This window comes from Rhinoderma darwinii, chromosome 1, assembly GCF_050947455.1.
Source record: "Rhinoderma darwinii isolate aRhiDar2 chromosome 1, aRhiDar2.hap1, whole genome shotgun sequence".
Taxonomy (NCBI): Eukaryota; Metazoa; Chordata; class Amphibia; order Anura; family Rhinodermatidae; genus Rhinoderma; species Rhinoderma darwinii.
Window position 1 is genome coordinate 574051866 of NC_134687.1, and position 26844 is coordinate 574078709.

Genomic DNA, 26844 nt, shown 5'->3' on the forward strand with positions numbered 1-26844 from the left:
TACTTTGGGAATGTATAGTTGTGGGCATATGGCCTCTAGAATAAGGACTACTTAATAATAGACCAAGATGCACATAGCTTTTAAAGTGATGTTCTTTTGTGGAAGATTATGCTGCAAGCAGCTCCCATCACAGGAGAATCACTAGATCATATAGGAAAATGACCGGAGAAGGCATTCTAGGTGTGCACCACATCACAGCATGCCCTGCTTATAAACCAGGTATGGAGAGGGGGTTAATCACTGGGGCCATTTTCTACAGGACTTCATATTCTACTGATTGGTTCCGATAACATAGCCCTTGTTTACAATGTACATCTGGATACCAGTAATGTGCCATCAGACCCCAGTCCAACGAGACCAGAAGGATCCAATTTACTGCAAAATGGTTGTTTATGTTCCAAAATGTTTGGGCAAAAACGTATTAACCCCTTGACAGATATATCCATCGCAAGCAGGTGTTAATTCCCGCATAGTGACGGATATACCCGTTGCTCTGATCGAGTGGGTACTGCCTTTTTCCCCATGCGATCAGCGGCAGAAGTACGGCTGTTATACACAGCCTGCTCCTGCCGCAATCGAAGCACGCTCAGATTACGGCAGCTTAACCCATTAGATGCCGCTGTCAAAAGAGACAGCGGCATCAATGTGTTTGACAGAGGGCACTCCCTCTGTCACACCATTGACGCCCCCGCAAAGAAATCGCGGGGTGCCGTCGGGTTTCCATGGCAGCTGGGGGCCTAACAAAGGCCCCAGGGTCTGCCTTCAGCATCTGCCTATTAGGCCATAGATTGCCTGTCCGTATACCAAAGCATTATTGCCTGTCATTGTAAAACGAAGTATACCAAAGCATTATATAATCGATCAGCAGATCGCATGGTGAAGTCCCCTAGTGGGACAAAAATAAATAAATAAATAGATTACAGTAAAAATAAAACCATTCCCCCCCCCCAAAAAAAGTAGTTTCATTTCGAAAGCGTTAAAAAAAAAACAAAAAAAAAACACATATGGTATCACCGCGATCGTAACGACTCAAACAATAAAGTTAACGCATTAATTAAACCGCCAGGTGAACGGCGTAAAAAAAAAAAAAAAGCAAAATTCCTTTTTTTTCTCCCATTTCCACCATAAAAAAATTAAAGTTAATCAATAAGTCCCGTGTCCCCCACAATACTACCAATGAAAACTACACCTTGTTCCGCAAAAGCCCACATATGGCTACATCGACAGAAAAAAAAAAAAAAAATCTTAGAATGAACCAGTAAAAAAAAACCAAATATAATCCTTGGGTCATTAACGCACAAAAACAGCCCAGTCTTTAAGGGGTTAAAATAGCCTGCACTGTAATGCCATTTAAAGAAGCACCCGAGAATTATTTGTTTTGCCTATATAGTGCAGCATAGGCCATCAAAGATTAAAATTAGAGACTCGTGTATACCTGTTTTATTAGTTTATGTGCCATTTATCTTTGTTCCTCCTTTGAGGGTTTCCCCTAATGCAGGCTACATTTCCCATGATGCTCCTGGCTTTGCAGAGGGGGCAGAGTCAGATAGGACTCAGAATAGAAACTGCTGTGTGATCAAAGAGCAGCAAGTAATAGATCAGTGACATAGAACTTCTGTCCTCACACTGCAATCTCTGTATCCTATGTGATGTAGATTCAGCCAGTCTCCTCTGCCTCCTGCTTGTGATAGGTTTCTCCCCATCCGTTTTTACAAGAAAGAGGACCCCTGCCTCTCAGACACTGTACACAGCACCTATAGTATAGACAGTTGTGCGAGTCAGGGGGGTTTATAACTCTGCAGCTAATTATATGGACTATTATATCACTGCACTCCTGCTCCCTTAGATGGGGCAGAAATTCTCTTCAGCAGCACCATATGCATGCGGCCATACAGAGGTACAAGGGGGTGGAGCTGGGTGGAGAGGGGAGGTGTCTCAGCTGCGAGGAAGGATTTGATTGGTGATGATGTAATCCTGTAGTTCACCGTTAGTCAGCGACACAGGAGAAATGTCTTGTCTACACATGACGGCATGGTCTATTCTGGTGGTCTGACTAAGATCACATTTCACAGCTTCCCAAAATGAAAGCGTTTAAAATAGACAGATGCAACTGAGCGGGGAACAAATGACGCTGCTAGAATATTGTTGTGAGTTCGCATGATATGTACAGAAAAGAAATATATAAAATCTGAAGTGCTTTTTTACCACTTTGCTTCTGTGGACTATGGTCAAACCCTCACATTGAGGGCATGTTCACACATCTTAAATTACGTCTGAAATTACGGAGCTGTTTTCAGGCGAAAACAGCTCCTGAATTTCAGACGTTTTTTGCAAGTACTCGCGTTTTTCGCGGCGTCCATTACGGACGTAATTGAAGCAGTTTTTCAATGGAGTCAATGAAAAACTGCTCCAAAAAAGTCCAAAGTAGTGACATTCACTTTGACGCGGGCGTCTTTTTACGCGCCGTCTTTTGACAGTGACACATAAAATTACACCTCGTCTGAACAGAACATCGTAAAACCCATTGCAAGCAATGGGCAGATGTTTGCAGGCGTAATGGAGCAGTCTTTTCAGGCGTAATTCGAGGCGTAAATAGGCTGTGTGAACATACCATAACCACGGTTCTAAGAAAAAAGCTGCTACTACTAGTATACAGATTTCATACAGAACGAGAACAAGGCACGCAGCAAATTTCTGAGAAAGTGAAATCATTTTGATAAATGTTAAACACAAAAACTAGTAGACAGCCTGAACTTTAAGGGTATGTGCACACGGTAGCAGGCTTTTACGTCTGAAAAGACAGACTGTTTTCAGGAGAAAACAGCTGCCTCGTTTCAGACGTAAATGCTCCTCCTCGCATTTTGCGAGGCTTCTCTGACAGCCGCAAATTTTGAGCTGTGCTTCATTGAGTTCAATGAAGTACGGCTCAAATTACGTCTGAAAGAAGTGTCCTGCACTTCTTTTGACGAGGCTGTATTTTTACGTGTCGTCGTTTGACAGCTGTCAAACAACGACGCGTAAATGACAGGTTGTCTGCACAGTACGCCGGCAAACACATTCAGATGAATGGGCGGATGTTTGCCGACGTATTGTAGCCCTATTTTCAGACGTAAAACGAGGCATAATACACCTCGTTTACGTCTGAAAATAGGTCGTGTGAACCCAGCCTAAAACATACATCTCTGAACAAATAAGGAACAGCCTACATCAGTGATCGCCAACCTGTGGCAAAAAAAGGAAAAACACCAAAAACGACAACTCCCAGCAAGTTAAGGAGGCTCTGTCACCACATTATAAGTGCCCAATCTTGTACATAATGTGATTGGCGCTGTAATGTAGATTACAGCAGTGTATTTTACTTAGAAAAACGATCATTTTTGACGGAGTTATGACCTATATTAGCTTTATGCTAATGAGTTTAATGCCCAACTGGGCGTGTTTTACTTTTTGACCAAGTTGGCGTCACTCCACTTCTCTCCATTCATTTACTCTGCACATAGTGATCTAGTAAGATCACTATGTGCAGCCACATACACACTAACGTTACTGAAGTGTCCTGACAGTGAATAGACATCACTACCAGCCAGGACGGGATGTCTATTCACAAACCCGGCACTTCGGTAACGTTTGTGTGTGATTTATAGCACAGCAAGCGTAATCTCGCAGTAAATGACATTTTACAGCGTAATCTCGCGGGACTACGCTTGCTCTGCTGTATATCACACACAAACATTACCGAAGTGCTGGGATTGTGAATAGACATCCCGTCCTGGCTGGTAGTGATGTCTATTCACGGTCAGGACATTTCAGTAACGCGTGTGTGCGTGCACATAGTGATGTAGTAAAATCACTATCTGCAGTGTAAATGAATGGGGAGAAGTGTATGACGCTGATTGGTCAGCGTCATACACTTCTCTCCACAACGCCCACTTGGTCAAAAAGTAAAACGCACCCAGTTGGTCATTAAGAAACTCATTAGCATAATGCTAAAATAGGTCATAACTCCGTCAAAAATGATCGTTTTTCTAAATAAAAAAAAACCACTGCTGTAATCTACATTACAGCGCCCATCATATTATGTACAAGATAGGCCTCTTATAATCTGGTGACAAATTATGATGGGAACTACCCATTTAACCTCACAAGTGTTGAGCGCATCTTGAGAGAGCTGAGGATTAGTAAAGGCAAATGACCATTTATCTTCAACATGTGCAGGCAGAATACCCAAAAAAATAAAAATAAAAAAAAAATAAATAAGAAGAAGAGTCCTTCCGCTACAAAGTAAGTACAGCCAGTTCCCTCTCTGCTAGTGGCATCAGCAAGCCGTTCATGGATCCTCTTATAGAGCCAGGACCACGGGCCATTCCCATGGTTTATTTGTCCCAGCCACAGGGAGGGGGGAAAAAAAAAAAAAAGTGAACACAGTTCCTGCATTGTATGCCAAATAGCTCCCTCAATCACTGCCAAGTTGGCTGCAGACGTGTTCATTAGAATAGTAAACACATACAAGGGATTAAAGCTACAAAACAGGAAATAAACATCAAGCCAAATATATAAACAGAGTAAGGCGAGCTGCAGCCAAGTAGATTACAATGGCAGAGCCATGGTTCATGCCACAAATAAAAGGTAAGAATTGACGAGAAGAAAATCGGCACGTATCACAAGAGATTTACTTTATACAATCCACACCAATGTTAAAGGCTTCCTACGAAAATTAAATGTACCCGTTGGCCTGGTCATGGAGGTGGCAGCCATTGAAAGCCAAAATATGCATTCAAATAAAAATCCATTAGTGGCATCACGCAAGCCCAAAATAACTTCACCGAGTAGTTCCAACAGATAGATAGGCTGAAGGTTGTTTAAGACCACAAAACCCTCAGCGCAATGTGCCACGGGTCATCACGATATGAACAGGACAAAACAAAAACACACCATAAACCCATCCGACTTCAGAAGAACAGATCCAGAATTAAAGCCATACCTAGCTCATCCCAGAGCTGCCTGTACTTGTCAGTCATCGCAGTGCCTTGTTGTCTCCATATTGAAAGACGGGGATCAGCCATGAACTGCTCCGTTATTAAGGTCAACATACGCGCTCCATTGGAGTCCCTCATTTTTAACATCTCCCGTACCTGCCAACAAAAAGAAAATCATAAGGAATGCTTGCAAAAAAAACAGTCAGTACGTCTCAATTGTAAGTCCATGCATGGTTTATTCTAGTTTTAGGACTTGTCACATTTGTTTTGTACAGTTCTCAGAGTGTGCGCGTGAGTGATTTAATTTTCAGTTAAAAGGGACTTTGTCACTAGAACGACCCGAATTAAAAAAAAACAAACTAAAAAAAACAACAAAAACAAACAGATTGCTAAGAATAGAACTAGAAAATGACCATCAATCACCTCAGGGACCGTAGAAAAAGTTTCCCCACTAAGATTAAATCACCTATTCACAGGATAAGTGATAAATGTGGGATTGCTGGGACCCCCACGATCACTGGAATTGGGGTCCCAAGCCCAAACCACATACAATTTTTTCATGCGTAGAACACGGGAGCTTGCAGGCTTTATGTTTATTAGCCCAACCTATAAAAGTCAATAAAAAGGTAACCATTTGATCTATGTACATTATGTACTGTAAATGTAGAGAGCTGCAGACATACATTTGGTCTTTAGGGGGCGACCTTGCAAGGTACTTCACAGCTCTGCAGTGACTCAGATTGGAAAGGTCTGCCTTGAAAACCGTGTGTACTAGATGACCGGTAGAAAACCGTATTGCACAAAAGAAACTATCGCGGAATAAAAAAGCATTCAGAAATGCCACTGCCGAACAATACTTAAATTTAAATGCAGAGTCCATAAGTATAATCTTACTGATATTTTTAGCAGGTTACATATTTATTGTCAAGTGGTCACAACTGGCAGACAAAGTGCTCGGCTGTAAGACTCGAAATACCGATTCATCTGATTACAGTAAAATTCCATTAATCCGGCATTAAGGGGATCTAGCAGATACTGGATTATAAGGCCTAGTTCACTCAGAAACCACGCCAAAAAACACTTCAATGAGAGGCAGAGGAGTTTTTTTCCCTGCGAACGTAAAAAACGCTTGCGGGAAAAAGCAGTCGTGCCCTTTCTGCCTCTTACCTCTTATTGACATCAATGGGAGACAAAGCCGATTTTGCAGCGTTTTTTGCCCACGGCACTCAATGGCCGAAGCCGAAAAAACTCTGCACTATGGCAGATTTTTCGGCCTGCAGGGCCATAGTGTTCTGCATTGTCTGACATTCTAGAAGTTGTATAAAAATCAGACTCCAAAAAAGGCCGAGCGCTTCCAGGAAGACAGAACTAATAGAACTTTCTATAATCTTTTTTACGCGAGATTCCTAACTACGTTGAAATAAGATTGAGTAAGATGCAACACATTTATTAAAGAGGCGACCACCACTTCGAAATATCCTAAACATTTATGCCGCCTGCGTGCCACAATGTTGGTGCAAGGACCACGATTGTGTGCCATTCCCCTGTTCCTATCAGCCATAAACCCCCAAAAATACGAGCCCTCACTTCACCACTGTTTCCCTTTTCCGGGACCCCCTCGGCAGGCCGCGTGGCTTAAACAAGTGCATGAAGCTGCCAAGCGTATGCGTTGCAACATGCTGAGGGAGCCTGAGCGGACCTGGCGGGGAGAAGAGGAACGGTGACGATAGCATGGTTTATTTATTTATTTGACGCGGGGCAATGGACCAGGTTTCCACCTTGCTACACCCCACAGAGTGAAATCTACGCCAGGCAGGCGCTAGCCTAGATTTTCACTAGAATTTTAAATTATAAAAAAAAATTGTCAAACACGACTTTTGCAAAAAAGTGACGAGAGCAGCATAAAAAGGCAAAGTGTTGCAATTTGAATTTCAGATTGCGACTTTTATATGCCAGAAAACGGATGTAGAAAGATTGATAAATTGCCCCCTATGTGCTGGACTGTCAGAATTTCTATACGGTTGGATGCTGGACCAAAAGGAATAGGCTGAACTCAAAACATTCCAGTAATGAGCAGCCCCCATTGATATTGATCTTTACAGAAGCGGTGTGCACTCCGTAATAGATTATAACACAGCAATAAGGAGGTTCATATTCATGTAGTGTGCTGGACAATGTGTAAAAACAACGGCATGTCTGCCACAAGAAGCGTGCCTTCATCTACGGGCATCCCAGGAGTCCTTGCCACATGCCATAACTAAGCCGTACCTTGGCAAAAAGCAAGTTGAGCTGCTTCCCTGATCCATGGTAACCACCCTGGGAGAGGAATAGCTTGACCTGTTCCTGGACCTGTTCTTCATCCAGATGCCAGCAATTCTCATCATCTATACTGGCGCCGGCTGTCGGGTCTGGAGCACCTGTTCACATGGAAAGACAGCTGGATATTAATACATAGGACATGGGCAGTGAGGCTGTGGAAGGAGATCATGCAGATTAAACACAAGTCATGAATCAGGGTTAGCAGCACCAACTTTCTACATTCTGATCATACCAGCCATTTCTACTGAAAGGATCTGGGCACCAAACTTCACTGCCGGATTATGACGCCACCTATCGCTGGTTACTTTACCAGTTACGGTGCAGTGCTTTTACTACATGAATATATACCAATACAGTGAGAAAAAAAAAAAGCCCTATATACTTAAATATACATCATGAGTTCGGTTACTGTAAAAGCATTGTGAAAATTAGGACTACCGTTACGGTTCCTATAAGATTTGTTTACCACCCACATTTCCTAGTCCCAAAGTGTAAGTCTATTAAGTTAGACAGCAAAATGCAAGTCGAGACTATATTACTGCACAGCGATGAAGATTTGCCATTCAGAAATCTGGTTGGGAAATCCTGTGTAAACGGTAATGGTGGCTTTATTGATTTTCACAATGGCTTACCAGGAACTTGACTAAGAGAGCTGAAGGAAATCACTTGTCCGAGTCATCGTCAAACAAGACTGGCAGCAGCTTTCTTCCCTCTCATTGAGAACGCATGCACGTTTGGCCAAGCCGAGGGTGTATGGGGAAGTTGGGAGAAACAACCGTCCAAAAAACGAACGCTCAGCCGACAGCGATCTGAAATATATGGCCAGTCTAAGGCCTCATTCACACGACAGGTTCCGAGTGCCGACCGATAAAATCGGCCGTTTTTTCCTGGCCGTTTTGTATCTGTTCCGGGTTGCCGTTTTTAAAGGCCGATTTTGACCCGTTTTGCATCCATTTTTTTCCCTGTCAGTATTAAAATCCGATGAATTTCATTTAAATTTGTCGCCACACACAGCGAATACCACCCAGCCCAGTGCAGGTAATGCCACCAAGTCCCCTGCAGGTGATGCCACCAAGTCCCCTGCAGGTGATGCCACACAGCCCGCTGTAGGTTGCACCCATCCCGCCCCCCTTCCAGGAGAAGTCACTGACTTCAATGTCCATATATGGACAGTGTAGTCACTCACTTCTCCTGTAGCGGAATCCCCGGCCATAGAGTCGGGGATTCCGCTTCCGAAGTGAGTGACGTCGCTGTGTCCATATATGGACAGTGTAGTCAATCACTTCTCCTGTAGCGGAATCCGAAATCCCCGGGCAGGGATTGGGGATTCAGACTCCTACAGGGAGCAAAAAAAGACCCTCCTCCTCCTCACATGCACTCTAAGGAGGAGGAGGAGGGAGAGAGAGCGCGAGCGACAGAAGACACGGCAGTCACTCGGGACACATTCCGGTGATGGCCGTGTATTACCTGGCCCCATAGACTTCTATGGGAGCCGGGCAAACGGCCGAAAATAGGGCATGTCCCATTTTTTGACGGCCAGGTTTCCCGGGCCGTCAAAAAAATCGGTCGTGTGAATAGCCCCATTAGGGGTCTGTTGTTCCTACTGCAGCCGGGTGATGGCAGATTTATGAACGGCCGTCACCCGGCCGGGAAACCCTGTCGTGTGAATAAGGGCTAAGAATCCGCATCCCCTTCATTCCCGACTCTGATATGTCAGAAGATGGCATCCGTGAGGTCAGAGGCTTAACTATCTTTAAATTCATACTTGACCAACAGTTTCAGCACCATATTCTGTGACGTGACGATACATATGGGGCTGTATATATTCCAATTAAAAAAGGCCAAATCCACAATGGCTACCATTTTTTCATATTATTGCAATGCATCTAGAATAAGGCAACTTTGCAAATTAAAAAAAAAAATTCGAAGATCCCACTACCGTGTGTCTACAACTATGATCCGTGCCTCCATGGTAGCAGACTACAAACAAGAACTATATAGTCAGATCCTGCAATCATTAAGCCGTAGGGGATAGATAGAAGGGAATAACATTCAGTAAATTAGCAAGGGCGCAGATTGAGTATAACTGCAGAATATACTACTTATGATTGGTCTGAATATATATATATATATATATATATATATATATATATATATATATATATATATATATATACATATACATATATACACACATATATATATACACACACACACACACACACACACACACACACACACACACACGTTTGCAGTCATGGAAAGCTAGTGCTTCCCACATTTTGCTGTATCCATACGCCAAATGCTAGGCACCGGCTCAGAAGCTGAGCCGAAGCCATCATCGCCGATCTCAGCTGTATCTTACAGGTGACATCTGGCTGTAATGGCGGGAACCGAAATTAGCTTTGATCCCCGCCATTAACCCCTTAAATGCAGCGTTCAAACGCGATCGCTGCATTTAAGGTGTTTGCAGCTCATCGAAACCCCAGCAATGAAGTTGCTGGGGTTCCGGTGGCTGCAATGGCAACCGGAGCCTAATACTGGCCTCCAGGTCTGCCTAGCATGGCATCCGTTCAGGACACGGCGGACGGCAGAGCCTAAACGGCTTCCGTAGCCGCCGGCAAGATGGCGCCATGTGTAACAGCTGTCATCCACCTGTAATGGCAGGAACTGGAGCTAGCTCCGATCTCTGCCATTAACCCCTTCAAAGCAGCAATCTACAGCACTCGCTGCATCTTAGCGGTTGCTAGCATATCGCCAGCCCAGACATGCAATCAGAGCTGCCAACTGCTGCTATGGCAACAGGAGACACAAAGAGACTACGTAGGTAGTGCAATGTATTAGAAAAAATAAAAAATAAAATCAGACAGTTGAACCTTCAAGTTCCCTAGTGGGACTTGAAAAAGTGTAAAAAAAACTGAAAAACAAATAAGTTTGAAAACATAAAAGTTTCAATAAAATAAAACACAATCGCCTTGTTCCCTTATCAAGTCCTTTATTATTGAAAAAAAATAAGCCATGCGCATTTGGCATCGCCACGACCGTAACTGCCTGAGCTATAAAATTATATTATTTTTTTGGACACCGTGAACAGCGTAATAAAAAACCCCGTAAAAAAAAAACTACCAGAATTAGTTTTTTGGTCACTTTGCCCTACAAATATTGGAATAAAAAGTGATCAAAGCCACGTGTATCCAAAAATGGTGCCTATCAAAACTATAGCTCGTCTTGCAAAAAACAAGCCCTCATACAGCCCAGTCGACGAAAAAGTGAAAAAGTTATGGTTCTCACAACATGGCGACAGAAAAAACAAAAATTTTTACAAAAGTAATTTTATTGTGCAAAACGTAAAACATGAAAAAGTGCTATATATTAGGTATCGCCGGAATCAGACTGACCCGCAGAATAAAGGTAACATGTAATTTATAACGCATGGTGAACTGTATAAAATGTAAAAAAAAAAAATTAAAAATAAAAAGCCAGAATTGCATGTTTTTGGTTACCTGGCCTCCCAAAAAAATAGGATAAAAAGGGTACAAAAAGTCACATGTACCCCAAAATGGTACCAATAATAACTACAGCTCGTCCTGCAAAAAAAACAAACAGCCCTCATGCCACTAAGTCTATGAAAAAATGTAATTAGTTCAGGCTCCAATAAGTCAGAAAATAAAAAATATGCAGTTTTGCAGCACGAGGGGAACATTTCTTCTGTTTCAAGAGGTGATCTATCAAGGCCCTAAAATTAGGGAACCAGGAAGGGGAGGGCCCAAACATATCTGCTGGAAGCGAGGGTGCCTGTATTATACCAGGACAACACTTTCCCAGCAAAATTCCCCAAACTGCAAAGGTGCGGAGTGTGGACCAAAAGGGGGATAAGGAAGGTCATTTATCAGTGCGACACTGGCCTGTGCAGAAAGGATTGCTTCACAGCGTAACACACATGAACAGATTTTATTGTTTTTTACCCATTAAGCTACCTGACTATGCCCTGACGTACTCTATGTACACATTATAAACGGAAACACCAGCAATACTCAAACAAAACCACCAAGCAAAAGCCGCCATCCAAAAGCCAAATGGTGCTACCTCCCTCCGGAGCCCTACAGAATGCCCAACCAGCAGTTTACTTCCACATAAATGGTGTCGCCATAACCGGGAGAACCCTTTTAACAATTTTTGGGGTGTATGTCTCCAGTGGCACAAGCTGGGCACGACATATTTGCCACTGAATTGGCATATCTAGGGAAAAATATTAATTTTTACATTGCACCATCCGCAGTGCATTCATTTATGGAAAAGACCTGTGGGATGAAAACGCTCTACACCCCTTAAAGGGAATGTGTTGGCAGCAAAACATGATTTTTTTTTTTTTAGTTAAACAATTAGTGTATAGGTGATTAAACATTGTTCTATTTTTTTTTATTTTTTTCACGAGTCAGGAAATATTATAAATTGGATTCTAATTTATAATATTTCCCATTGCTGGTCACTAGATGGAGCCATTCCCAAAATTGCAGCATTGCATGTGGTAAAGCAACCACATTGCTTTATGCTGCAAAATTGGGTAAAAAGCCCTCGCTCTAGTGAGCTCTCAGCATCCCCCCCTCCTTTATCCTGGCTAGTGCCGGGATAAACGAGGGGATTGAACGGTCTAACCTCCTACACTGTGTGTCGCCATTTTTTGAGCTAACACACAGTGTAGTAGGTTTACATACAGTAGTAAACACACACAAACACGAACATACATAGAAATCTCTTACCTGCTCCTGCCGCCGCGGCTCCCTCCGGCCCGTCCGCTCCGTCTGCTGCCGCTGGTCCAAGTGCACAAGTCCGGAAGCCGCGACCGGAAGTAGTAATCTTACTGTCCGGCCGCGACTTCCGGTCCACAGGAAAATGGCGCCGGACGGCGCGCATTTCAAATTTGACTGTGTGGGAGCGGCGCATGCGCCGTTCCCACACAGACGGCGTACATTGAAGTGGATGGAACGGGCCCCGTTCGCAGTCCCTATGGGACTGTGGCTGCCGTATTCCATGTCTGTATGTGTCGTTAATCGACACATACAGAAATGGAGAAAAAAAATGGCAGCCCCCATAGGGAAGAAAAAGTGTAAAAATAAGAAAAAGTAACAGACAAACACACAAATGAATCCAAACGTTAATAAAGCACTAACATCTTTAACATATTAAAAAAAAAATTGTGGTAACACTGTTCCTTTAATAAATGCCTTGAGGGGTGTAGTGTCCAAAATGGGGTCACTTCTCAGGTGTTTCTTTTTATTATTTCACATCTATGCCCTGCAATTGTGAACCAGTACTTTGTAAATAGCCAAATTAGGCCTCAATTTTACATGGTACTCTCACCTCTGAGCCCTGTCAAATGTCCAGGCAAATAAGGGTCACATGTAGGGAGCTTCTAAAACCGGGAAACAGCATTATAATGAGTTGTCTAGTTATGGTGGCACAAGCTGGGCACCACATATTGGCATATCTACGGATAAAAACCCATTTTCACACGCAACATCGAATGCACACTAATTTCTACAAAACACCTGTGGGGTTAACATGCTCACTACATCCCTATGTGAATGATTGAGGCGTGTAGTTTCCAAAATGGGGTCACTTCTGGGGGGTTTCCACTGTTTGTCCCACAGGCAATCCAGCAAAATCTGTACTCCAAAAGCCAAATGGAACTCTTTCCCTTCTAAGCCCTGCCGTGTGTCCAAACAGACGTTTATGACCAAACGTGGGGGAATTGTTTTACTCGGGAGAAATTACTTTACAAATGTTGCGGTGCTTTCTTTCCTTTAGTCCTTGTGGAAATGAGAAAACTAGCTAAACCTACATTTTCTTTAAAAAAAAATTAGATTTTCATTTTCAGGGCCTACTTCCAATATTTTCTGCAAAAAAAACAAAACCTGTGGGGTCAAAATGCTCACTATACCCCTAGATAATTTCCTTGAGGTGTATAGTTTCCTAGATGGGGTCACTTTTGGGGGATTTCCACTGTTTTGGCACCGCAAGAGCCCTTCAAAACTGACATGGTGCCTAAAATATATTCTAATAAAAATAAGGCCCCAAAATCCACTAGGTGCTCCTTTGCTTCTGAGGCCGGTGCTTCAGTTTATAATCATACTAGGGCCACATGTGGGATATTTCCTAAAACTGCAGAATCTTGGCAATACACATGGAGTTGCATTCTCTGGGAAAACTCTGTTTTACAAAAAAAATATTAACAATTTCTGCAAAAAAATATGAAATTTGTAAATGTCACCTCTACTTTGCTTTAATTAAATAATTGAAACATCCAAAGGGTTAATAAACTTTCTAAATTCTGTTTTGAATACTTTGAGGGGTGAAGTTTTTAAAATGGGGTGACTGTTTGGGGATTTCTAATATATAAGGCCCTCAAAGCCACTTCACAACTGAACTGCCCCGGTAAAAATAGCCTTTTGAAATTTTCTTGAATGTGAGAAATTGCTGCTAAAAGTTCAAAGCCTTGTGATGTCATAGAAAAATAAAAGGATGTTTAAAAAACTATGCAAAACTAAAAGTAGACATATGGAGGCCTGTCTTAGGATATGTTCACACGCACTATTTACGGACGTAATTCAGGCCGAAAATACTGCTTGAAAGCGTCGGCAAACATCTGCCCATTCATTTGAATGGGTTTTACGATTTACTGTGCAGACGGTCATTTTTTTTACGCGCCGCTGTCAAAAGACGGCGCATAAAAAAGATGCCCGCGTTAAAGTGCATGTCACTTCTTGGGACGTAATTGGAGACTTTTTCCATTGACCATATAAAAACAGCTCCAATTACGTCCGTAATGGACGCTGTGAAAAACGCCTGCACATGCCAGTACGTCTGAAATTCAGGAGCGGTTTACGCCTGAAAACAGCTCCGTAATTTCAGCCGTAACGGACGTGCACGTGTGAACATACCCCAACAAGCAGATACATTTTTAAATTTAGAAAAATGCTAATTTTGGCAATTTTTTGCAAAATTGGTGTTTTTCACAAATTTTGTTAGTAACAAAGTCCAATGTGTCACAAGAAACCGATCTCAGAATCGCTTGGATAGGTAAAAGCATTCAGAAGTTGTTACCACAAAGTGAAACGTCAGATTTGAAAAAGGAGGCTGTCAGGAAGGTCAAAAGTGGGCGAAGTGGGAAAGGGTTAATACAGACACTCATGCCACAAATAAAAAAAAATAAAAATTTGGACATTAAGACCAAACAATTTGGAAACCTGTCGACGATCGCACTACAGACAAACTCTTGCAGAGTTGTACAACCAAGGAGCCTTGCGGCGCCATTTATGATGCCATCAACTATTCATTATCTATAAAAATAAAAAATAGAAAAAGGTTCAAATGATAGGACTCCTTCCCGACTTCTTCAAAAGGTTGCAGATAACACACAGGAGGAAAGATCAGCTCTCGGCTGGATGAAGCAGCTGTTGTCAGCGTATGTTTCTAATATCATCTTGCACAGGTTCTTAAATGTTTCATAACTGGGGATCTGATCTATCAGTATAGCGCATGCTGCTGTTTTCAGGAGAAGACTTGTCATTCAATAATTACAAGAAACGTGTAACACGCGTCTACAGATTGACCCACATATAGGAGCTCAGTGCTTACAGCTCTGATGCAAATTAACCTTTTGCTGCCAGGTATAAAAATAAATAAATAAAGATTTGGTTGTAGTGTCCTTTAACCCCTTCCCTCTGCTTGCATTCTGGGCCCTAATGACCAAGCCATTTTTTAAATTTTTCCATCATCCCATTCGAAGAGCTATAACTTTTCTTTTTGCGTCGACATAGCTGTATAAGGTCTTGTTTTTTGCAGGACAAGTCATACTTTTTAATAGCACCATTTTGGGGTACATAGAATTTATTCATGAACTTTTTTTTGGGGGGGGCGGGGGGAATAGGAGAAAACCTGAAATGTCACCACTCTTTTTGCGCCCTAAATCTACGTCCCGTTTACCGTGTGGTATAAATAACACAATAGCATTATTTAGCGGGTTGTTACGATCGCAACGATACTCAATTTGTATCGATGTATGTTTTACTACTTTTACACAGTAAAACGACTTTTCAAAATTATTTGTTTTTGTGTCTCCATATTTGAAGAGCCATAACTATTTTATTATTCCACCGATGCAGTTGTATGAGGGCTTTTTTTTAACGTGACGACTTGTAGTTTTTATTGGTATCATCTGAGAGTAGATGCGACTTTTTGATCACTTTTTTTCACATTTTTTTTTTATAAGTCAGGTTTAACAGAAAACAGCAATTTTTCCATTGTTTTTTTTATTTTATTTTTTACGGCGTTCACTGTGCGGGTTAAATAATGTAACAGCTTTATATAGTCGGGGTCGCTACGGACGTGGCGATAGTAAATATGTGTAACTTTTTTTTTTAATAGTACATTTTTTTTTATTAACTCTATTCAACTTTTTTTTACTTTTATACTAGTCCCACTAGGGGACTTCACTATGCGATCCTCCGATCGCTATTATAATACACTGCAATACGAAGTATTGCAGTGTATTACTGCCTGTCCATTTAAAACATGCCTCTGGCATATCCTAAGCAGGCATTCATTACAGGCAGACCTGGGGGCCTTTATTAGGCCCCCGGCTGCCATCGGAGACACAGACACTCGGCGATCTTATCGCCGGGTGTCAGTGGGATGAGAGGGAGCTCCCTCCCTCTCTCCATTAACAGTCAGATGCGGTGCATGCTATTCAGCACCGCATCTGAAGGGTTAAACGGGTGAGATTGATACTTCTATCGATCTCACCCGGTCGAGCAGGGATGCCCCCAGCCCTCAGCTACCTCTGGCAGCTGAGAGCAGGGAGATTTGACAGCTCCCTGCTCTGTTTACTTTATTCTAATGCAGCGCCGTGGAATGGCAGTGCTGTAGAATAAAGCCCACTAATGACCGCCGTGAAAAGTCTTATCGGCGGTCATTAAGGGGTTAAAGCACTTACATTAGGGCCTTGACCAGATTTTGGGGCCCAACCCAACCTCTAACTGTGGACATAGGTGCACCATATTCTCTATGCGGATACTTCGGGGCAGATTTACCAAGACTGGAGTTTCGTACGCCAGTCAAAAAAAATCTGTTTCCTCTTACTCAATTGGAGCTGATGGCTAAGAGGCGCACACCTCTTAATAAATCTGTTGCATCTGCTCACTGGCCATGACCGCACCACCAGTTGCCAACCGTCCATGAGTTTACGGAGAGCCTGCAAAACCAGGTCTTTTTTCGGCCGTCCGTAAAAATCCGGCAGAAAGAAAACAAAAAAATAGGATTTCTTATTTTCCCTCAGATTTGCGCTGCCCATCCGCTAAAATTTAGTTACGTAGAAGACCGGAAGCTGCTGCCGGACAGTAAGAGGACTATTTCTGGCCGTGGCTTCTGGCCATATGTTCAACGAAGCGAAGGCGCAAGGAGCGTAGACCAGCGGAGGCAGCAGCAGGTAATTTATGTTAGTGTATCTGATGTGTGTATTATGTTCGTGTTATACTGCTGAGCCCTGTATCTAATCCTCCTACACTGTGCAGTCGCTCAGAAAATGGCGGCACACAGTGTAGGAGGTTTGAAGACTTTATCCCCTCCTTCTCCTGGCACTAGCCAGAAGGGGGGGGGGATTGTCTGAGGACACCAGAGGAGTGTGTCCACCCCAAATTTGCAGCATAAATCAATGAGGTTGCTTTACCACAGTGACCATGCTGCAATTTTGGGAACTGCTCCCTCTAGTGCCGAGCACATGGAAATGTTATAAATTAGAATCTAATTTTTAATATTTCCTGACTTGTGAAAAAATGTAAAAAAAAACAGTGTGTAATCACTCAAATACAAATGGTTTAACTGAAAAAAAATAATAAAATAAATTCTAGCGACACATTCCCTTTAATTAGCGTGGGAAAGCTACAAGCGGGGCTCCACGCAGCAGACAGACCTCGCAGGCGGGAATGAGAGTGCCTGCCGTAAATTTAATTGACCCTCAACTACTACTATTTGGCAAACCCTGAGAATCACTTTCTGTAGTTTATTGGTTAGCACATTTACCCTACATGTAAAAGGTTCCTGGTTGAAAGCCAGGTAGATTTTCTTTTTTAGATTTAATTTTTTTTAGTATTATATGAATTGTATTACTTTAATAGTTTTTTTAATTCAAATTTGAGTTGTGCCGGTACGAATCATCTTGCTATCCCACTCGCGTGATCAGGTGTTAGTTACGCTCTTTATCATTACTTAGGCCCCATGCACACGACCGTGCCTGTAATCACGGGCACAGGCATGGCCAGCCACGGACAGTCATCCGCATTTGCGGACCGTGCTCCCAATATAAAGTATGGGAACAGGTCCTATTTTTTACAGAAGGTTTCTACTGCCATAGAAATGAATGGGTCCATAATTACGGACGAAATCTACGGTCATGTGCATGGGGCCCTTGATTTTGGAACGTGTCCGTAAAAAATGGCCAGTCCGTTATTTTTAGTGCAGCCGTCCAGAAATTTCTGTAGTGGAGGTGAGCAACCCTGCATGCCATCCATTCCCATCAAACACTACACATTCAAAACAATGGTTTGTCTGTATAAAAGCAGAACAGACCCTCTTGAGATAGATGCTTTTTTTTTTTAACCACTTTCCAGAACACAAGTATACTGAACAGAGAATCCCCCTCTATTAACTCAGAATTGGCTAATAGGGTATATAAAAATGGGTTTCCTAAACTAGAAACCCCTTTAAAAATGTATTTGCAATAAAATCGGACATTGCAGCTAAGAATGGAGTATCTGGTATTGGACTCATGCCATGCAAAGCTGGTCTGTTTTGTGGGCCAATTTTAGCACCAAATGACTACTTAATATAGTGCCCTTCAATAGAAAACATTGTACAGACTGAAGGTGCTCTTCATGAAATGGGAAAAATAGTTAATTGTTTTTCAAAATAAAAACCACTGCGTTATCTACATTACAGCGCCGATCAGATTATGTAGGAGATCGGGTATTTATAATCTGGTGACAGAGCCTCTTTAAAGAAGCTCTGTCACCACATTATCAGTGCCCTATCCCCTGAATAAGGAGATCGGCGCTATAATGTAGGTGACAGTTTTTCTAAATAAAAAGCACTGCAATCTATTTTTACCACTTTAGCATAAAGCTAAAAATCGCTCAATTAGTTGCTTAATGCCCAAGTGGGCGTTTTTACTTTAGACCAAGTGGGCGTTGTACAGAGGAGTGTATGACGCTGACCAATCAGCGTCATACACTTCTCTCCATTCATTTACACTGCACTAGCGATAGTTATATCGCTATGTGCAGCTACATACACACACTATAACGTTACTGCAGTGACCTGACAATGAATATACATTACCTCCAGCCAGGACGTCATGTGTATTCAGAATCCTGACAAGTCTGTAGCGTCTGAGATTCCAGCAAGGCAAGCGTAATCTTGCGAGATTGCAATGTAAACTGTCATTTGCAACGAGATTACGTTTGCCTTGCTGTAATCTCACAAAAAAAAGATTCAGAAGTGTCAGGATTCTGAATACACGTCCCGTCCTGGCTGGAGGTAATGTATATTCATTAACAGGACCCTGTAGTAATGTTATAGTGTGTGTATGTAGCGGCACATAACGATATAACTATATCGCTAGTGCAGTGTAAACGAATGGAGAGAAAAGTGTATGATGCTGATTAGACCAAGTAGGTGTTGTACAGAGGAGTTTATGACTGTGACCAAAGTAAAAAAAACCCGCCCACTTGGGCATTAAGAAACGAATTAGCATAAAGCTAAAAATCACTCATAAAGTGGTAAAAATAGATTGTTTTTCTAAATAAAAAAAAAACACTGCTGTCACCTACATTATAGTGCCGATCTCCTTATGTAGGAGATAGGGCACTTATGTGGTGACAGAGCCTCTTTAACACCACCAGCACCACTCTTCTCCGAAAAATAATTGTGGGGTATAGGAATCCGCAAGGAAATTGCGATCTCTATGGGCAAATTAACAATTACTAAGCGATTAACGATGCTATAAAACAGATGGGTTAGCAAACCGTAATTGGTTCCAGTCCCCCATTATGGTTTATGCTTGGAAGGCTGAATGTGCGGGTTAAATCAAGCAGAGGCTGTGTGGCTTTGACACCTCTGAAGCAGTACACCCAAAGAAGAAAAAAAGGTAGGTATCCAACCAGTTCTCTCAAGCCAGTTAGCGATACCGGCGAGACTTTGGATCCCAATGGCTTCAATTGAATCGGCTCAATTAGAATGCGATACAATTGAATAATCAAGCGCTGGCAGGTGCAAATTAGTCCTGACCTACCTGCCCCTTCATTTGCGGCATCCCCTTTCGAGCCATCATGCCACCTGTGTCCTTATATTTTAGGGGCACAGTGTGCAGCAGTATTCAGAGGACTTGCTGCAAAATTGAGGAGCCAAAGTTATCCAGGCAGCAAAGAGTTGAGGCAGCTGGAAAAAAAAAGTCATGGCAGTCTGGTGTGAATGCAGAAGTAAAGGAGGACTAAATCAGAAGAAGTCACCTTTGAGTCATTGGATGTAGAGGTTTATTCTGCCTCTGATCAAACCTGCAGTCACTTGTAAGGTCTGAGATGTCTGGCACCTTTCTAGTTTGAGGAAAAAAAAAATCTGCATATCCTTACCATTATTCAGGTCATACTAGAAGCTTTAGTTTTACATAGTACACATTAACCTGGACTCGGCAATCCCACATAAAACCTCAGGAGGTATTTCAGATGGAACGTCAAATTTAGCACCACCTTTTTAGATGGATGTGGACAATGTCTTATCTTCTACGCTGGAACGTTCTATTCTATGTAAACTTCTGTATCCTCGTTGTTTTATGTGTATTGAGACTAAGTCAATAAAGGGAGATGATGCTTTTGTGGATCATTGGGGTTTATTACATGATTGGGTGGTGTTTCTACCACACACCTGTGCCTACTGTGCTCCCATCACATACCTGAGCTCTGAGCTCACAGGCCTGAAGCAACGTTCCTAACAAAGAGCGACTGTTCAACCAAACAAGCAGCTTCTCTTTCTGTCAGGACATTCTTTCAGACTTATTAGCTCCCCCTCATTCACCAATGAACGCAAGATACACAACTTGGGTGAGGAAAAATATAATCTACAGTAAAGTCAATGCAATGCATAAAAATATTCCTAGGAAAAGAAAGCAAGTGTGCACCCACACAAAGAATATGGAGCATTTCCACCAGGAATCAACAATCACCAGCAACTACACATAATAGAAGGCATTGAGATCTGCCAGTTTACACCAGCATTGGGCTTCATCTGTTCCATCGGAGGAACAGACAAATGGAAAGAAACTGAAGAGCAGGAGTTTCCTTTTGAATGACCATTGATTTCCGTTTGAAAGCAACTAAAACAAAAAAATAAAAATAAAAAAAAATAAAAAGTTTGCCTCCGTTCGGCTAGGTTTCCATTCGTGTAGTGTGCTGCACTATCGTTTCCGTCAAAGAAACTCAAAAACTAGCAGAACGGAGGAAAACAAATAGTCATGTAAACGGAACCGCTGCTTTCCATTTGGCTTTCAGAGGAAAAGACAAATGGAGGCCCAACGCGAATTTGAAAACGCCGTTATATGTGAATACATGGCCCCTATATCGTAGTGTGGAATACCGGACATTTCTGGAAAACTGAATAAACACAGGATAGGTCATACAGTGCAAATACTATATTAATTAAGTCCAAATTGGTTTTTCAAAAAGAAAAAAAAAAAAGTTACATGCTTTTGGTTTATAGGCTGCCACTCTGGACAGGGAAGCTTCTCATTTTCTCATGATTCTATACATGTAAACATACCCACTAGAGGGCACACATGGTTAGTAGGTTAGGCCAGCCTCTTCCCTACAGTTTTGAGATCAGTTACTTGCATACAGGGAGAGAAACAATTAGAGGAGTTACCAAACAATATTTATAGCTACAACCTATATCACAATGCTGGTGGGACTGTAATCACCTCTAAGTCTATCCACACACACTGAGCAAATACTTAAGAAAAAACAAAAAACCAAACTGTTTTCAGTGGGTGTAATTGCCCATAGCAACCAGATTGAAGCCAATTTAGGTAATGAAGGTTGGAATATGAAATTTGGTTGCTATGAGCAACTGCACGTCACCATAATCCTGGCTCTGGTGGAAAGATCTTACCACAGTCAATTGTGTGGAAAGCACAAACTCCACACACCGCAGTAGTCCAAGCTTTTAACTGGTTGCCGACACATGGCGTCTATGCTAGTCATGAGCGGCTGGACATTGCTGCATTATTACGAGCATAGATGTCATGCTGATCTGGCAGGCACAATAAGTGTGCCCGCACGATCAGAAGCGGGGCAACTGCTGAAATACACAGCTGCATCCTTGCTATAACGGTGGAGATAAGAGAAACCCCTTCTCTGCCGTTAACCCTTTGAATGCCACAATCAAAGCTGATCGTGTCATTCAAAGTGAACATGGGAAGAGGGGACTTTGGCCGTCAATCGCGTCACAGGGATTCCCTGTGATGCCATCAGACAGCCCAAGGTCCATTGACGGCCCCCGGGCTGTGACCATATTTCCTTAAATTAAAATCCTATATGACCTTTCTAGTGACAAGACAAATCCCAATCAAACCAGCGGACAAGGGTGGGGTATATATGTCAGGAGAGGTTGGATGAGATGGGTGACAAGTTAGGGAAAACCCTCCTTTAAGACGGTCCTTGATGAACATTAGGCTATCATTATGAACACACCTAGACTGGACCTGCTAAAACCCACCCACTGCTCGAAGAAATAAAAAAAAAAATAATAAAAAAAGAAACTTATACCCTTTGTGAGCATATACAGTGGGGTCAGCAACAAGGTGGGTAACATACCTAGAGGGAACTGGGATCGGATTTGCAAGGGCCTCCTTAATATTGAGGAATTTAAAAGAGCCTCCAATAGACCAAATTTAGGTGATCGACTAACCAGATCGGATGTCGGACCATGCAGATCCAATATACAGACCTTTCTCTTCCCCTAAGGGTAATTTCCCTCACCTTAACTGTTGCTACAGTAAACTCCATTCTGAAAGGCAATATGTTTAATCACCCAAGAACAGACAAAACATACAAAATTAATTGTACATGCAAAACCAACTATGTCATCTACCTAATACAGTGCCCGTGTGGCCTCCTCTATGTGGGAGGAACTACCCTCCACTGCAAGGAAAGAATAGGTAAACACAAGTCAACCATTAGATGTGGGCAAGTTGACCTACCAGTCTTCAATCATTTCCTAGATAAAAGACCATGTCAGTCAGCTCAGATTTCGAACCATTGACCACGTCCCACCCCTGAAAAGAGGTTGAGACCGAGAAACTGCTAAAAAAAAAACTTAAATGGATCTACGAACTGGACATCTTGGTCCCCAATGGGATGAACTTTGATTTTTCACAAACTCCATTCTTGGGATTTTTCTAACCCCTCTCATACCTATTCAAGATTTTGATGTTTCGAGATACTTTATAATGTTCATCGTAGACTTTAGTGCAATAGACGCCAGAAGCAAAATTTAGCATAAACCGGACGTAACTAAATTACTACTTTATTTTTTCCTTTAGATACCGCTTTTTTTTATTTTGGTGGGAGGGAACCGATGTTTTCCCGGGTGGGTAAAGTATGGTGGACTGTCCAGCCTTATCCTGCAATATGGGGTGCGTTAATGCAGCACAAATACTATGTCTAAGGCCTCATGCACACGCACGTATTTTTTCCCTCCCGTAAATACGGGTCCTTTGTCACATGTATTCGACCCGTATTGCACCAGTATTTACGGACCCGTGCCCGTAAATATGGGTCCGGTGTCACCAGTATTCCACCCGTATTTACGGGCACATTTTCTCTGCAAAATTGCACTGCACTAATCGGCAGCACTTCTCTCTATCAGTGCAGGATAGAGAAGGGACAGCCCTATCCGTAGTAAAAGTAAAATAAATTCATACTTACCCGGCCGTTGTCTTGGTGACGCATCCCTCTTTCAACATCCAGCCCGACCTCCCTGGATGACGCGGCAGTCCATGAGACCGCTGCAGCGTGTGATTGGCTGCAGCGATCACATCGGCTGAAACGTCATCCCAGGAGGGCGGACTGGAGGAAGCAGGGAGTTCTGGGTAAGTATGAAAATTTTTTTTTTTTACAGGTTGATCTATATGGTCATCGGTAGTTTCTGTCCAGGGTGCTGAAAGAGTTACTGCCGATCGTTTAACTCTTTCAGCACCCTGGACAGTGACTATTTACTGATGTCGCCTAGCAACGCTCCCGTAATTACGGATGCACACACGTAGTCACCCGTAATTATGGGCGCCCCACAGACTTCTATGGGCCTGCCCGTGCTGTAATTTCAGCCTGAAATAGGACATGTTCTATATTTTTCAACGGCACGGTCACCTTCCCGTAAGCATACGGGAAGGTACCCGTGGCCAATAGAAGTCCATGGGCCCGTAAAAACGTGCCGGGATTACGGGCGTTTTTACGTTCGTGTGCATGGGGCCTAAATCCATTAATGCAAATGTTGATGTACATACTGCGCATTATTGATTCTCCTGCAGTGGAATACTACTGACTTTAATTCAACATTTTAGATGTATAAGTAGGATGTTACCTATATCGGGTCACAATTACAGCTTGTCCTTCCCTACTGGGCGTTCACCACTGGACGTTTCCTAATCACGCACATTGTACCCAACACCCACTGTCAGACATGCCCCCCTCTTTCTAAAAATCTATGCCCATAGCTGTATAACTTAGTCTCCACCTGTACATTCTACATATATAACATAAGACGCAGTTGCAACGTTACGCTAGTCTATCCTGTCCCTAAGCTGGCAGCGTTCGGACGCTACAGCATCACCACACATAGGGCGCTTTGACCTAGCGCAACGTTGCCTACACTGAGCACTAGCGCCAAGCATCTCAGCAAGTATCCTCCTTGGCGAGAATCTAGATCTATACTAGGCATGATCCCGTTTTCACCGAAGGCTCATATACCTTGATAGAATATGCCACTTTCAATGGAAAAACCATTTGTAGCCACATGGTTGCTATGACAACCTAAACCCTTTCATTTCACGATATACATCGTGATTGGGGCCACCCAGTTGCTAAATTGCTCAAAACACACACACACACACACACACACACACACACACACACACACACACACACACACACACACACACACACAGTGTAAGCCTTTATCAAGCATACAGACAAGACAAAACGTAGTTGTATATTGGAATAAACCACTGGTGATTCATCTACACCTTAAAGAGGCTCTGTCACCACATTATAAGTGCCCTATCTCCTACATAAGGAGATCGGCACTATAATATAGGTGATAGCAGTGTTTTATTTAAAAAAAAAAAAAAAAAAAACATGCTTTCACCATGAGCGATTTTTAGCTTTATGCTAATGTTTCTTAATGCCCAAGTGGGCTTGTTTTTACTTTAGACCAAGTGGGCGTTGTACAGAGGATTGTATGACGCTGACCAATCAGCATCATGCACTCCTCTCCATTCATTTACTCAGCGCATAGGGATCCTTTTAGATCGCTATGTTCTGTCTTATACTAACACATTAACAATACTGAAGTGTTTAGTCAGTGAATAGACATTCCACGGGATGTCTATTCACAATCCCTGCACTTCGTTACTATGGTAGTTGCAGCAGAGGAAGTGTAATCTCGTCGTAACCTGTCATCTACAGCGTAATCTCGCGAGATTACGCTTCCTCTGCTGTAACGACCACAGAAACAGTAATGAAGTGCAGAGATTGTGAATAGACATCCCGTGGAATGTCTATTCACTGTCTAAACACTTCAGTATTGTTAATGTGTTAGTATAAGACAGCACATACTGATATAAAAGGATCCCTATGTGCTGACTAAATGAATGGAGAGGAGTGCATGATGCGGATTGACGCTGACCATACACTCCTCTGTACAACGCCCACTTGGGCTAAAAGTAAAAACATGCCCACTTGGGCATTAAGCAACTCATTAGCATAAATCTAAAATTGCTAATAAAGTGGTGAAAACAGATTGTTTTTCTAAATAAAAAGCACTGCTGTCACCTACATTACAGCGCCGATCTCCTTATGTAGGAGATAGGGCACTTATAATGTGGTGACAGAGCCTCTTTAAGGCCTTAGGGTATGTTCACACATGCACGTCCCTTACGGCTGAAATTACCGAGCTGTTTTCAGGTGAAACCAGCTCCTGAATTTCAGACGTAATGGCACGTGCAGGCGTTTTTTGCAGCATCCATTACGGACGTAATTGGAGCTATTTTTCTATGGAGTCAATGGAAAACGGCTCCAATTACGTCCCAAGAAGTGACAGGCACTTCTTTGACGCAGTTGTCTTTTTTACGCGCCGTCTTTTGACAGTGGCACGTAAAAAAAAAAAATGACCGTCGGCACAGTACATTGTAAAACCCATTCAAATTAATGGCCAGATTTTTGCCGGCGCTTTCAAGCAGTATTTTCCGCCGTAATTCCAGCAAAAGACGCCTGAATTATGTCCGTAAATAGTGTGTGAACATAACCTTATTCACACGGACGTGTCAGTTTTGAGCACACAAAAACGCTGCATTTTGCGCGTGCAAAAGGTGGTCTGTGTGGCATCAGCATATGGTGCGTGGCTGCGTGATTTTCGCGCAGCCGGCATCATTATGACACACTGATTTTATGTTGAAAAACAGAAAAGAAGGAGGTGCTTTTGTTTTTCATTTTACTACTGTAGCTCGCGGCACCCGGAAGTGCTTCCGTGTGCCGTGCGCGATTTGCACGCACCCATTGACTTCAATGGGTGCGTGCTGCGCAATACACGGTCAAATACAGGACATGTCGTGAGTTTTACGCAGCCCACATACGCTGCGTGAAATTCACTGACAGTCTGAACGGCCCTATTCACTAACATAGGTCCGTGTGACGTGCGCGAAAATCATGCGCGTTGCAAGGACGTATAACACGTTAGTTTGAATAAGGCCTAAGGCCCAATGCACACGGCCATGCCAGTAACCACGGCCTGCAATTGTGTACGAAATAAAGTACGGGAGCACTGCTCGTAAAATGCAAAACGACGGACATGTTCAGAAAATTATGGAACATTTCTATGGCACGGACACCCATCCGTAGCGATACGGAAAGGTGTCTGCGGCCAATAGAAGTGAATGGATCCATAATGTTGGACAATACTACAGTCCGCAATTACGGATCATTTTTACAGTCGGGTGCATGGGGCCTAACGGGGTGCTGCCCACCGTTTCCACTTTTTCTGTACCATTGGGGAGGCTGGGACCATGCCCCTGGATTGGAGTGCACCACTATTCTATCATCTCTGCTTCCCATATTAACGGTTAGGGCATACCGAACTATGTTCTAACTACCTGTGTACTACGATCAGTACATAGGCTAATGTACTGGCACATAGTGGGATCAAAGTAAAAAAAAATAAAAAAATAAAA

At 42.7% G+C, this 26844-nt stretch overlaps 1 protein-coding gene across 1 annotated transcript in view; it reads right to left on the bottom strand.

The window, feature by feature from the left end:
• Nucleotides 1-26844, bottom strand: part of ZSWIM6 (zinc finger SWIM-type containing 6) — a 124794-nt gene that overhangs the window by 34642 nt on the left and 63308 nt on the right. The window contains exons 3-4 of the mRNA XM_075839334.1: nt 7245-7393; nt 4982-5132 (exon numbers count right to left, since the gene is read on the bottom strand). Of these exons, the coding sequence (XP_075695449.1) occupies nt 4982-5132; nt 7245-7393 (300 nt within the window). The remainder of the gene's footprint in view (nt 1-4981; nt 5133-7244; nt 7394-26844) is intronic.